General features: G+C 42.2%; 1 protein-coding gene across 4 annotated transcripts in view; it reads left to right on the top strand.

The window, feature by feature from the left end:
• The window catches only part of slc39a14 (solute carrier family 39 member 14), a 32,603-nt gene that overhangs the window by 1,340 nt on the left and 17,200 nt on the right, over positions 1-14,063 (top strand). The window contains exons 1-2 of one of the 4 annotated variants that reach the window (XM_083979231.1): positions 5,088-7,201; positions 10,393-10,736. In XM_083979231.1, the coding sequence (XP_083835357.1) occupies positions 7,189-7,201; positions 10,393-10,736 (357 nt within the window). In that variant the 5' untranslated portion in view covers positions 5,088-7,188. Of the gene's footprint in view, positions 1-5,087; positions 7,841-8,990; positions 9,968-10,332; positions 10,737-14,063 lie in introns of those variants that run through there. The other 3 variants (XM_083979232.1, XM_083979230.1, XM_083979233.1) reach the window with 3 other exon arrangements.

Here is a 14,063-nt window from a genome sequence, read left to right as displayed (position 1 = left end):
GTAAAAATAAAGATTGGTGTATTTTTCCTCTAAATACCTTTTTACTTTAGAGAGATTATGGATGCAGGATGCTTTTATTAACCTTTTTTAAATTATTGTTGTATAAGAGACTCACCTTAAGTAATGCAAAACCTTCAAACCCTTAAAACAGCAGTCACAGTTCAAATTGTCAAGCCACCAGATTTATTAAAAGTCAAACTTGGCTGACATTATCTTGTGTAATTTGTGGAGTGATTTATACTTTTGCAATTATCATGGTTTATCCTGATGCCAACTTATTGTGGCTTTTCATGGAGAAGCCACAGGAATCCACTGTTACTGAAAAGTGTGTGAACTCTTAATATTATATTTCACATGCTACCAAGAGTAAAAAATAATTTTCAGAAGTTTAAATCTCTTAAGAAGATGATAGTATTTCAATGCTCTGAGTGTTTGAACCTCTCCACATGAGACTATTGTCCTTGCTTGCATAGTTTCCAGAGTTTTTCCTATGCTTTGCTGATGAGATAATATTCTGCAACTATTAGATAAAAGTAGTTTAAGTTTTAAAATGGAAGGAAGTATTGATGAGCTCTTAGGTCAGTTGCTCCGTGGCTTTCCTCTTCTGGATGTCTGACCTCTAAGCCGGCCTCTGGGTAAAAGTGAGGGGCCGAGTCAGACCGAGTCATGTCTTAAAAACCCTTTAATTTCATGGTGAATGCTCCTTTGTTGTACACTCAGGATGAGTGTAGCATGTTGACAATGTGTTCGGTGAACCGGCATCGTGCCCCCAACCATCACTCTCCCACCTAATGACAGACTTGGTTCATGATGATATCAGCCCCCAGGGGCAGAGGGAAACAATAATTAGGGGCCTTGTGTGTAGAGGTTGATGAGTCGATGCACACCTTATAACCCGCCCTTCACTTCAGGGGAGTATAAAGAGACCTGGGATGAGATAGTTTGAAGTGAGTGGATACGAGAGGACGAACCAGCGTTTGCTTTGAGGAGCGAGCTGCTTTGAATTAAGGAGGATCTAGAGAAGAGCGCTCGCTGTCTCCGGTTATAAAAGGTACGGGATCTGCTTTATGCTTGGGAATAAACAGGAGAAACTGAAACAAGCAACAGAAGTTGACGGGAAGTTTGAGGAAATTGTTTCCTCTGGAGTCTGATCCTGAGCCAGACACCAGCTTTCTTTGTTTAGAGTTGGTGAAAGTGAGTGTGCTGCATTGGTGTAGTCGACCTCTCTCTGTCGGGTTGGGATCAACCAGCAGACGCCACATACTGAACTTTCCATAGAGCTAAGACGGTCTGCTGTTTCTCTTCTTGTCTTAAAGAGGAACTATTGCTACATTTTTTACCTAAATTAAACAGCTTCGGAGTAATTGTGATGGTTAAATGACTTGTTCCACGGAGAATGGAGGCTCTCTGTCTTCCACTTAGCGTCTCTTGGCCGAAAACCAACCTTGTAAGATCAGAGCCTCCGACTCGGTGTCCCAGCTCTCATCTCAGTGGCACCTCGACACAAACGCGCCCCCTAACCCGTAATCTCTTGTTTATGACAGATAAGACTACACAAATATACACCTGGTAACATCGTCTATGATAAATAATGTTATACACCGCTTCATGGATTGATTTCTCGCCCGTTTTGTTGAAAACAAATGCACATGGCCAGGAGGAGGGTTAGCAAAACAGCGACCAGACTTGCATAGTTCCCATTTAATCGTTTTTCCTCTACTATGTCATGAACCATGAACTGTCTGGGTTCAATGTAGAAATTATGGGCTTGCTAAAAGTGTTAAGCAGCTAAAAATGAACCAGCTATTAGATTCTTTTTATCTTCCCTTTTGTCAAATATCAGCATCAGACCCAAAAGTCCCTCATTGACAGTCAACAAAAAGAAACTCGGAGGCAAAAGGAGTCGAACAAATGTCAGTGTATTTGCCAGTAGTTGAATGTATGAGACAAGCTTTCATTTCAGAGAAACAAAATGCAACTTCAGATTTTCCATCAGCACTTTCATCAGCCTTTTATTGAGTTTGTTGTTCCTTCTACAGGACGATGGAGTGCTGATTAACAGCAATAATAACAAAGGCACTTTTTAATGCTGACAAGGACGAAACTTTTTGAAGGTGGTGTTTAGCTCACTGTTGTGCAACGTCTGAATTATTCACTAATTTATTTAAAGTGTAGGTTTTGTGTTTTGTTGTGGTCACTTTTTATTTGATTACATGAATCCTGGCAGAGCATGCGTGTTCAGATATTTAGTTTTTTTTTCCTTTCCGTGTGGTGTTGGCGGCCTGGTTGTGTTTGAATTGGCACCGTATGTCCTGTTGATAACGCTACCTCAGCCTGCATCCTGCGGCCAATCACAGATTTTTATATCCTGCTCCGTCAGCTGCTGAAGTTGATGATGACAAGGGAAATGTCTCACAGGGTTGTGTTTACACATTGGTGTCAGGCAGCTACAGTATGATGGTGGTCGGTTAGTTTACTCACTCCCGTTGCTCAGATTTAGTGATAGATATTTACTTCTACAACTGTTTTTTATGGCTAATTTGTCTCAGGGCTCCAGACTAACTTTTTTTTTTTACTAGGAGCACGGTGGCCCACAACTTAAAATTTTAGGAGCACACACGCAGACAATTTAGCCCATAAATCGTCTTGCCAAGGAAATATTTACATTTCCTTTTCATTCATGATCCTCACAAACATTGGCCTGCAGTTATGGGAATAGCGCGTTTAAAATAACAATACTTTTTTTTTAGTAACAAGTAATCAAAAAAAGTTACTGTTTCCCCCGTTACAGCGCAGTTATGACAATAAAATGCGCCCCAAGAAGTCCCATCAGAAAATAATACACCCAGACGTTATATAGGCTACACATTATTTTCAGTTTATCAAATGGTCAAAAAAGGACGTTTATCTGGAACTGTATGTACGTTGTATCACTGTGCCTATCAGCTGTTTAGACCAACGGCGTGTGGAGTGATACAGTGCGGCGTCACGCAGCCTGTCTGTGTGGAGGAATACTGAGTGAGTTGGTTAGTGCACTAGAGTCCAAGTAGCCTATAGGCTAGTTTGACATATTTGAGCATTTTGTAAAAAATCTAATAGACACATTCCTTGTAATTAATTACTTTTATCATGTAACGCATTTACTAACTCAGTTACTTTATGGGGAAAGTAAATAGTAACTGTAACTAATTCTTTTTTCAAAGTAACGTGCCCAACACTGGACACCTGTAATGACCGATTTCAGATTCTTTGAGTCGTCCCTTCCATGTTTCACCAGAAAAACAGAAAAAGGCAAAGTACAAGTTGAACATGTGCAAGTAGATGAAAAATTTACTTGCACACGCGAAATTCCACCATTTAGGAAGGAAGCAAGGAAGGAAATAATAGACAAAGCAGGATGAAGTGGTGACTTTCAAAGAATGGAGAAAGATGTGAGGGGATGAGCAGAGGAGGAGCTGCTGCATGCCTGTGGGATTGGAGTCCAGCAGACTGTGACTAAACATTTTCCCGTCCCTGCACTTCCCTCCTCCCCCTCCTCCTCCTCCTCCTCTCTCCCCGCTCCCCTGCTGCCAGCTCCCCTTGTAAACCTCATATTTAACGTCATGGCAGAGGCCTTGTGCTGGCGTGTTGAAGGACTAACGTCTCTGCAGCAGCCTGCTGGTCTCTTCTCACCACCCTTTATCTCCACAGCTGAAAATAGGCCTTGGACTCTTCAAATGCACACATGCACATCACAGAAACACAACATGCTGACCCTGTCTGTGTGTTTTTGTTTGTGTGTGCGCACTGACATCAGTCTAACCTGACATGGTGACATTTAAAAAGCAGTTTCTCCTCTTTGTTTTGATTGGACTGAGGCCGAGGCAAAGGTCCGCCAGTGAGGGATACATACACCCCCTCAGTGTTGTATGGTCGTTTGGCTCTCGAGTCTCTGCAGAGCAAGAAGAAGGACTTATTTAGCAGCACCAGTGCACGTGTATATTTAGTTGTATCCCTACCGAGTTATTATCACAACCACAGGAGCGTGATGACAAGCAGCACCGCAGCTGCTATTCTTATTCACTTGTTATACAGATACATAGTTGGGATTGACTTGGAGGCCAAACTCTGATACTGGAGAGCTTTCTGAAAAGCAGATCTGAAATTTGGGTTGCAACCAGTGATTATTTTGATAACTGATATTGAAAAAGGTAGATTTCCATGTCTGTTTTTTTTTAATTTTTTTTTTAATATATAGTAGTTCTGGGTTCATCATTAGGGATGCACCAACATTGGCCGATATTCTTCTCATTGGCTGCCATCAGCCATTGGAAGACACTGGTGGCAGTGGCCGATGTTGTTCATCTGTTATGTGGCATATTGTGCTGACTCGGAGAAGAAGAGGTTGTTTTTCCTCTTTTTGCGGGGACGGCACGTGACACAGTCTATGTTCAGGAACTCAGAACGAGTCGTTGGGACTTCTGCGACTTTGTGATGTCACAATAAAGCAGTCACCAAGCCCCGCCCACCTGAGCCCGCCATCCAACCTCACAGGATACGGTTTCTCCGAATATGAAAATGGGAAAAAATTTCAATTAAAGCAGAAGTGAGTGATATATTTGTGTTAATATAAGTCTTAAATAGTTATATCTTCCGACAGCAATCACTTACATAGAGTGTTTGGACTGAAACACGGGTCTCTCAGTCCCTCTGCTCTGCTCTGAGCCGAAGAGAAAACATTTATCGTATCCTACAGTTTTTATCCAATGAGGAGAGAGAACGGCATGCAGGGCTGTGTGTGCAGCCAAGGAACGCCGTGAATGTGGTGACGTAGCGACGAGGACTGTTATGGTGCGTTCAAGGAAACTCGTATTTTTCCGACCGTGAAGTCGTACCAGTTCGATCTGGTACGAGTTCACCGGTCGGAAGTTACGAGTGGCCGTTATAGTGACTTTCACCGGTAAAACAGGTCGGAAAAACACGAGTGGGTTGCCTGGAATGCTACAAAGTCGTAAGTTGTGACTTGAAGCTGTAATTTACGATTTCAAAAGCCTGCCTGGAACGCAGCATTAGCGAAAACGACCGGATCACTCACTTCTGCTTTAAGGCACCTAAAATACAGTACATCAAGGATTCACTTCACTAACCTCCAAATGGGCCTAAAGGTGCCGTCTTGGATCAGCTGATTGTTGCCCTCTGCTTGTTCCCACAGTCTGATTGATCAGGGTGCAACGGATCAATAACCTCACGGATTGGGTTGGATCAGAGTTTTTGAGTTACAGATTGGATCATTTGGAGGACACATGCTGGTAGAACGAACAATTTTGTTGCTGTTGTTGTTGTTGTTGTTGTTGTTGTGCATGACGCACAGCTGCCGATGTGAGCAGAGTTTTTTAAATTGCTGTTTAGCCTACTCGGCTGCGCAGTGTTCCCACGCTACACGCACAATTTCTTTTTTCCCCTCAACCGATCTTTGCACCGCTTGCGTGCCGATCCGTGGAGAGCGATCCAAACGGATAAACAACGATCCACGACAGATTGATGAGTGAAAAGTGACATTGTGCTTTTGTAGCCTTGGCCACCACAGACTGTCACTTACCTGGTGGGATAAGATTTGTTAGATCGTAGCCTTGGTTGTTGTTGTCTGTTTTTTAGTGTGTGTACTTTGTTTAGAGTATATCAGTGTGTTTTTTCAGTTTCCTGTAGTCAGATTAATGTTGCTATCTTTGTCATATTTCTTGTTTTTCTTAATTGCACAGTCACTGGAGTATCTCACTGCAATGATCTTGTATTATTGTATGTGACAAATAAATTCTCTTGAACTCCTCAAGTCACTTCTTTAAACATTTGAAGAAACATTTTGACTTATGAGAGAATATCAACTTGTTGAACCAAACGCATCATTTGCTGCTTCATTGTTGTTTTTACCTCATTTTGCCATTTAGTGAAGAATTGTAACTTCTTAGAAAAGTCCAGTATAATATCATTTAACAAGACCAGTGCAGATGTATTCGGCTGTAACAGACGTCACGGCGTTAAACTTTCATGGCTGTGGCCAATTACAAAGGCGGTGTGTGTTTATTCACGGCTTATACGTGCTGCCGCCTTTTGTCACTCCCAAACATTTCCTCACACTTGTTGCGTCTCCTCTCTGTCTAATGAAAAATAAATGTGGAAGAGGAGGGAGAGATCACTTTACCTCTGGCAGCTTTCCTGCCAGCTGGGCCTCATGTTGTTGCGGTGGTGTGTTTATCCACGTGTGAAACTGGTGATTACCATTGTAGGTTAGAAAAAAGCTTCAAGAAGGATGGGTTGATATTAAATCTTATCTACTGAATCTGAGATGATAGATTTATATTCCCTTTTTATTTAACCAGTATCTTATCTAAGTGGTAGCATAAAAAAAAAACCTGCCAGACAAAATACTACATCATAACATTAACAACTTCTAGTAGCTGTAAGTCTCGGTCACCAGCTTCCTCAATAAATTAAACATGAACAAGCCATTTAAATCTGTAGGAACAACCAAGTTAGGGCGATATTGAACTTTAAGGATAATATATGAGGATATACGGATTTAAGGACACATTTGTCAGGTATTTAAGTCCCTGTTTTAGCCAAAGAAAAGACAAAGTCTGTGTCGAGGAACTGATTATTATAAGTAGCTGTAACTAACAATACTTTTCATTAGTTATTTATTGGGTTAACCAAGAAATGAATCATTAAAAGTCTTTAAAACGTCTGAAATAAAGAACATTTCCAGTAGATAGATAGATAATCATGTTCACAGAGCGGGAAGCTGCAAATATTTATCTTTCTCTCAATGATTAATTGTTCGTCAAAGCAGTTGTTGATTTGATTATGCGATCCAGTCAGTGTGCTTCCCCTGACGTGACTCTACTCGCTCTGAGGTGATAGTCATTTACATCTCCTCTCTATATTCTCAGTCAACCGATTATTTAAGCGTCAGTACCCGACCCCTGCTGTGTGTTGCAGAAGGACGGAGGCCGAGGTTCAGAGCTCCTTGCAACTTTTCGAGAAGATTGTGTAAGGGGTGAATGAAGTGAATTAAAAAAAGGAGCTAAAGAGGCTTATGAGGTTTTTCTTTTTTTCCTCATTCTGTTTTCTGCAACTTGTTTTCACCTCGTTCCAGAATGAGGTCTCATTAGAGCAAGTAGAGGAGGAAGATTTGGGGCAGAGGGGAGACGGATGAAGGAGAGAGGTTGGTGATTACAAGACAGACTGACCTTTTTCTTTTTGTGTGTATGTGTGTTTGATTTGAAAGTTTAATTTTATCTGGGGGAAACTCGACAGTTTGGGCCTCTGAGCTCCTACAGTGGACAAGGACATCTCAGCAGCTCCGTGTTTCACTCTGGCTCTCCTGGCCTGTGGTGTTTTGTATTTTTTCTCCTTTTAAACATGAAGTTTTCTGGTCATGAGTTGGTTTCTTCGCCTTCGGGCCAGAGGAATGTGATCGTATATCGACCGGCTCTGTTCTGTTCTGTTTTCGTCTATATACCGCAGCTGAATTGGATGTTTTGCAGCTGCAGTGTGTCCCCCCCCCCTCTCTGTGTCTTTACAGTGCCACTGTGTTTTGTGTTTTTTTTTTTTGAGCCCAAAATGGGAATGAAGGAGGAATCCTCACTGCAGCTGTAGAGCAGGAATGATGTGGGTTCGGCTCGGGGCCTGGACTCTGTGGCCCCGAGGCTCGGATCGAAATGTAGAGAACGAAGAAGGCAAATCGATGGAGATGAGAGAAAAGAGAAAATTCAAGCCGGCAGCTGCCATTCCTAGTTTCTTTTCCTCCTCTCCTCCACCGATCCTTCCCCCCCTTTTTTTCTTTTTTCTTTATCCCTCACCGGTGAGTTGTAACCTCGTTTTTATTTATTTATCCGTCTCTCTCGCTCTCCGCCTCTCTCTCTCTCTCCTCCACAGTCCACTGCTCTCCTGAGGAGCCCACCGCTCTCTTCAGGCGTTTCTTCCTCTCCACTCTCCGACTCCCTCCCAGCTCTCATGTAACCTGTGGGCATCAGTCAGGCGATCCTTTAGGGCACTGGGGGACGCACTGACTCAGGCACTTTATGCAGCCACTGCCGCCATCATCATCATCATCTTCATCATCCTCCTCCCAGGCTCTGTAGGGGGGAAAAAAAAGTTGTTTTACAAAACTGAAAGGGTGTGTGTGTGTTCACCTTCGACGTGGCATGTGCAGCTTCTGGGTGCAGGGCGATGAATCGGTGCTGTGTGTTGGCTGCAGAGAGGTTGGGGGGGAGGGGTGTGTGTGTGTGGGTGGGTGGGTGGGTGGGACGGAGGTTACAGTATATCCTGTATGTGGCGTTTTGAGTGTGTTTGTGAAAGTTTGTGTCAGAGATGCAAAAACTTTTGCACCCTGATGATTGATGAGTTGAAATGCTGGAATAATATTTTCCCATCCACTGATTTTATTTCATTTTTTATATGACAGGCAGCTTCTTATAATTAAAAAAAAAAAAAAGGAGCAGTATCTGTATTGATAATCGATAGATGATTAATGGGTGTTTGTCTGTGTTTAAGAGTGTTATTGTGTGTTGTGTGGTGGGTGAGGCCTGTAATTGTGTGTAATTGGCGGCGGTGGTTTCCTGTTCACTGTGCTTTGTGCTATAGACCTCACTCACAAAAGGCTCTTTTAGTTTCACACCAAAACCAAACATCAAATATTTCAACAAATTCAGTTTTGTTGCTTATTATTGGATCAAATTTTCCCTAATTTGAGTTAATAAGTTCAGTAAAGTTATGCTTTCTTACCCAAAAGCATTGTGTTTGTTATTTAGGCCTTTTATCTGTTAAATGTGTTCCTTCTTCCATTAAAGCTCAAAGGGAGACAGAGTTGTTTTAGAGGTAAATTCATGCAAAACCGCTGATGCGCGTTCCTGTTGGAGGCAGTTTTTCAGCAAGCAGTCTCTGCATTTACCTCTAAAACAACTCGTAACGTTCTGTTATTATCTCATAGCGTGGTGAATGTGCAGGTCACAACTTGTCCACGAGAATGTTTTGGAGTTGTTGGATTGTGTATTTGATGAGTTTGATGAGGGAAACCAAGAAATCCCATTAGCCTCCGTAACGTAGCTCTGAGCAGCTCGCAGCTCTGCTCCGCCGTTCTAAAAATAGCTTGCACCGACAATTAAAGGTAACAAACCTACTGCTATGACTATAGGGATTATGGCAATGGGCCAATTTGCCTAAATATTGAACTATCCCTTTAACCCATAGTTAAACATATATTTCAGCTTGCAGTCAGTCTTCTTCTTTTCTGCCTTTCTTGGTACGTTTACTACATTTCTTGGCATTTAACGACCACCAGCTGTTGAGCAGTACTGTGTATAATCATTGTCAGGAGTGTGAACCATGTCCATTTGTAATAGATACTAACAAAACAGAGACCCATTCTGGGAAAAAGGGCCAGTAACTGTTCTTTTAATGTTCATTGTTTGGGTCTTTTCTTCACCTTTTATTCAGATTTAGATGAAGACTACGTGGTGTGTTCTCTACCTGCTGCCTGCAAACGCATCTCACTTGATGCAGATTGAACAAAGCAAATGAGAAGACACCGTTCTTATGTTGTTGTGTTTTCAGAGAGAAGAAACATTCACTCGCATTAATAAGCCGTCCTGTCGTTGTTATTATGATGCACTGCTCTATTTTATGATGCTGAGCCCAGATAACATGACATAATTTGAGTTATTGATATAAAGATATTCCCTGCTCTGCCTACAGCTACACCCTCGCCTGCTCTTCCTCTCTTTCTCTGCAGCCCAAGCAAATATTTACTATTTAAACTATTTAATTTTACTTATTTAAAATAAGACATTTGATTGGCACTTGAACTTGGCTCGTGTCTCACACTTTGAGGCAGTTTACAAGAACGATTACATGATCCGTCCACTGGTGGGAGTCTGCAGAGAGCAAAATCACAAACTGAGTGTTGAGTTTAAAAAAAAAAAAAGCAGAGGTTATAATAGCCTGACAAGCCAGACTATATCATTAAAATGTCTAGTCTGGCAACGACCGGTAGACCTCGTCTCAATCCAGGGGGCGGGATGAAGGCTGTCTTTCAAACTGCCTCTGCACGCAACAGGGTAGCGCTACGACCAATCAGAGCACAGAGCAGGATGACGTTAGCCTGACAAGCCAATTAAAATGTCGTCATCGCGTTAAGCCCGCCCAACGACTCTCTAAACAGATAGAGCGCTGTGATTGGTGAACACAAACACACCGCAAGACTCAAAAGGTTCCTATGGCTCGTTTCTAGACCCACCTACGGAGCAAATACTATATTTGCTGCCGCTAGGGTGCGTCTAGATTTCTAGGCTAGAGGTTATCTGCAATGTGGAGTTTTTTATTTAATTTATTTTCCTCCTCTTCCTCCCTCCACAGATCATCGTCCTCCAGCCAGTGAAGAAACGATGCTCATCTGTTCCCCTCATGGCCGCAGCACGACCACCACCACCACCACCACCCTGAGGTTGGTCCTGGGCCTGGCGCTGCTGCTGCTCTGGCCCCTGGGCATGGTGACGGTGCAGGGGCAGAGCCAGACCCAGTCTCCTGCCCAGGTGCTCCAGGACCTGCTGGACCGATTCGGGGACAACAGCACCATCACGGTGCCCCAGCTGCGGTCCATGCTGGCCCTGTTTAGCCAGGGCCAGGGAGACGGAGACAACGACAGCAGCAACGTGGCCGAGACGCCCACGAGCACCCCTCCCAAAGCCAACAGCTCCAAGGTGAGGAGAAAATAAACCGTTATCTTATCTTTAGGTTGATAGGCAGTGCAGCCTATGTACAATAAGGATGTTACGGTCAGTCTTGGTAAAAATGTTTATGTGGTAGTAATTACCGGCTGTGATTCAAGATTCAAAGTTTTTATTGTCATTCGCACAGCCCACAAGGAAATTCTTACTTTGTTGTCCACATCATAAATGCCAGCATAAAAAGGTTTAAAAGCTAGGTATAAAAATAGAAAGACAATTAAAGCAGAAGTAAGCGATCCGGTCGTTTTGGCTAACTTCTTGTCAGCCAATGGAGTTAGCAGCCCCCGCCCTCGTCATAGATCTATTGGTCCTCGTCCCTACGTCACCACATTCACGCGCATCCCTTGGCTGCACACACAGCCCTTCATGCCGTTCTCTCTCCTCATTGGATAAAGGTTGTAGGATACAAGGAAAGTTTTCTCCTCTGCTTACAGCAGAGCAGAGTGACTGACAGACCCGTGTTTCGGACTGAACACTCTATGTAAGTGATTGCTGTCGGAGATATAACTATTTAAGACTTATATTAACACAAATATTCCGCTTACTTCTGCTTTAACTTCACTCACATTACACAACGCATTCTCCGTGTCCGTACTGTGTTTCACATGCGGACTTTTATCACTGATGCACAGCGTTGTCAGAATTCAGTGGAGCGATCACAGGAGAGATGGAGCAAAGAACTGAAAAAAGGAAAGAGAGACCATGTCAAAGGTGTGAGAACATTTCATGTTGCATCCACTGTTAAACAGCTCCACTGAGCTAGAACTGTTAATTTAATATGATCGCTGATCGAGATGAACACTTGAAAGAACGTACGGTGATTATGGTTACTTACAATGACGAGCTGTGGACTGTGATGTTTTCAGTTAGTTTATTGTTAAAAATATCACAATTGTATCGATAACCGAGATATATATATATATATATATATATATATATATATATATATATATATATATATATATAATATAATCGAGATGTCAGATTTTCCATATCGTTTCATCCCTAATGTACAATTTAAAAACAAAAAAACATGTTAAAGTAATGTAGACTTCAAGTTTCTCATTCATGCTCTAAAGCTGTTTTGACTGACATGAAGAAAGCCGAGTGCCGTGACATTAGATGACCACTCAAAGTTCAACTCTAACTTTTACAGTCTCTATTGTTTTTGAGTATGAAGTGTGTGTTTTATTGGTTATGATGACTGTGCATATACGTATATGATGACGTCCTCAGCTCCGCTCCCTGGAGGTCTCCTGCTGTTTGTCATCTTCCATGACATGTTTCCATGTTTCTCTGAGGGGTTTACTTTAATTAAAGTACTCTTTACATTTGACAAACTTGACCTGAGGAAATTTTTATTTAAACCATGAAGGATTCACACTTTTTTTTTGTTAATTACCATATATTGTATAACATGCTCAGTTGTCAGTGGATAAGATAGACGATTAGAGATCCGTATTGGACCTCATGTTTGTCCATCAGTCGTATTGACGTATAAATATACAATCGATATAATACATGGAGAACAAGGATGGTACAGTATGGATGCATCATGGATACATTTACCATAATGACTTTCTTTATAGGACTTTTATTGCCTGTGTTTTATAACTGCCCCTGACTTTGACCTCCAGCGGCTGCTGAGCTGGTTGCCTCAGGAGTTTGTTGGCTGCACGGAGCCGCTCTGAGTCGGGTCAGGTCAAAGCTGTGATTGGTCTAATCGGTTCTGGTTCTGGTGCCATTTCTCTGCTGCAGTGTGTGTTTGTGTGTGTTTGTGTGTCACTTAGTGGATCATAACAATCCTCTCAGGTTTGAAACACTGAGCCTTTCACGTTTCTATTCACCACACACATTCACGGTACCTTTGGCGTCACTTACGACTTGACCTCCTGTTTGTAGCAGGACTGTATTATCGCCAGAACTTGCTCGACTATGACTACGTTTATATGCAGTCAGTATTCAGGTTAAAGGGCATTTCCGGTCGGAATCAATGTTTACCTCAGATATCAGGCCACCTATGATCAGTTAATTTCATAGCATCCATACTCCCAAATGCAGCGTGTCGACGTTTATATTCGCTTTTGTTCAAGAATCTATAGTTTTTTCAATGTTCATTAATTGTTCAACTAATTTTAAAATTGTTCTGTGGTCTCAAGTAACGTCCTTTTGATCATCATTTAAATTAAAAAATTTGCTTTACAATTAAATTAAATCGAAATTAGTACTTACCGCGGGTTCCTTTCGGGGTCAGAGAACGAAGAAAGAATGCAGAAGCCGCAGTAAGTGAGGGTGAAGAAGTCCTTGTGAATAGAATATGTGCAGAACACAAATTAATGTTCCTTTCAATGGGGATATTCCGATAGGCGTATACATGACCAAATATTTGGGTTGGAAAAGGAGTACCCCAGGGGTCATTTTTGGGTTTTTAAAAACCGGAATATGAGCATATTCCGGTTTTTCAAAATGGTGTTTACATGGCTGTGTGCAACCGGGTTATTGCTAATATTCGGGTTATGAAAGGGTTATTGGCTGCATGTAAACATAGTCTATGTGCGGCTACGTCAGGTGAATACAGGAGCTTGAGGCTAAAAGTTGTATCCTGGATCTTACACCTGATGTGACAAAGAGCAGTGAAGTGATTTTAAGTGTGTGTGTGTTTACTCTGGAAATGTCACTGATCTGATAGTAACTGACCTCTGACGGCCTTTACAAACAGAAGCAGGCCTCAGTAACAAAGCAAATAAAGATAATTCAAATCATGCAAAATGTGGGTGTGATCTGTTCACTGAGCTTTGCTGAGTTTTGCTGAGTCATCAATCTGTGAGAAAACCCAGCGCACCTGTCTGTCACACCACGCTGATCAGGTGAGGACTTTGTTGGCTCTTAACTGTGGCCGAGACATGAGGCAACGATGACCCGAGTGAAATATCTCAGACTCGTTACCAACATGAAGTCAGAGAAGTCAAGAAGGGTAAATCCAGCTTTAGTCCTCCTGCTATCTGGATGAAGCAGGAGCCACCGGTGCCAGATCGCCGACATATTTAACATATTTCACATACTTAGTGTCGTGGATGGTTGACTCACTTGTTGATCTACGTTTTTTTTTTTTTTTTTTAACCCCTGGGTGATTGTGGGAAAGTAATTACGAATCCTCAGAAAATTTATCAGAGCAGAGGTTTAAAGTCACATGTGCTTTAAAGGAATAGTTCACTCAAAATTTAAATTTCTCATTATCTACTCACCCTCATGTCGACTAAGGGCTGGGAGAAGTTTCAGAGTCCTCCATGCCTTCTTGGA

This window comes from Trachurus trachurus (genome assembly GCF_905171665.1).
Source record: "Trachurus trachurus genome assembly, chromosome: 9".
Taxonomy (NCBI): Eukaryota; Metazoa; Chordata; class Actinopteri; order Carangiformes; family Carangidae; genus Trachurus; species Trachurus trachurus.
This window is presented reverse-complemented; position numbering and strand designations above follow the sequence as displayed.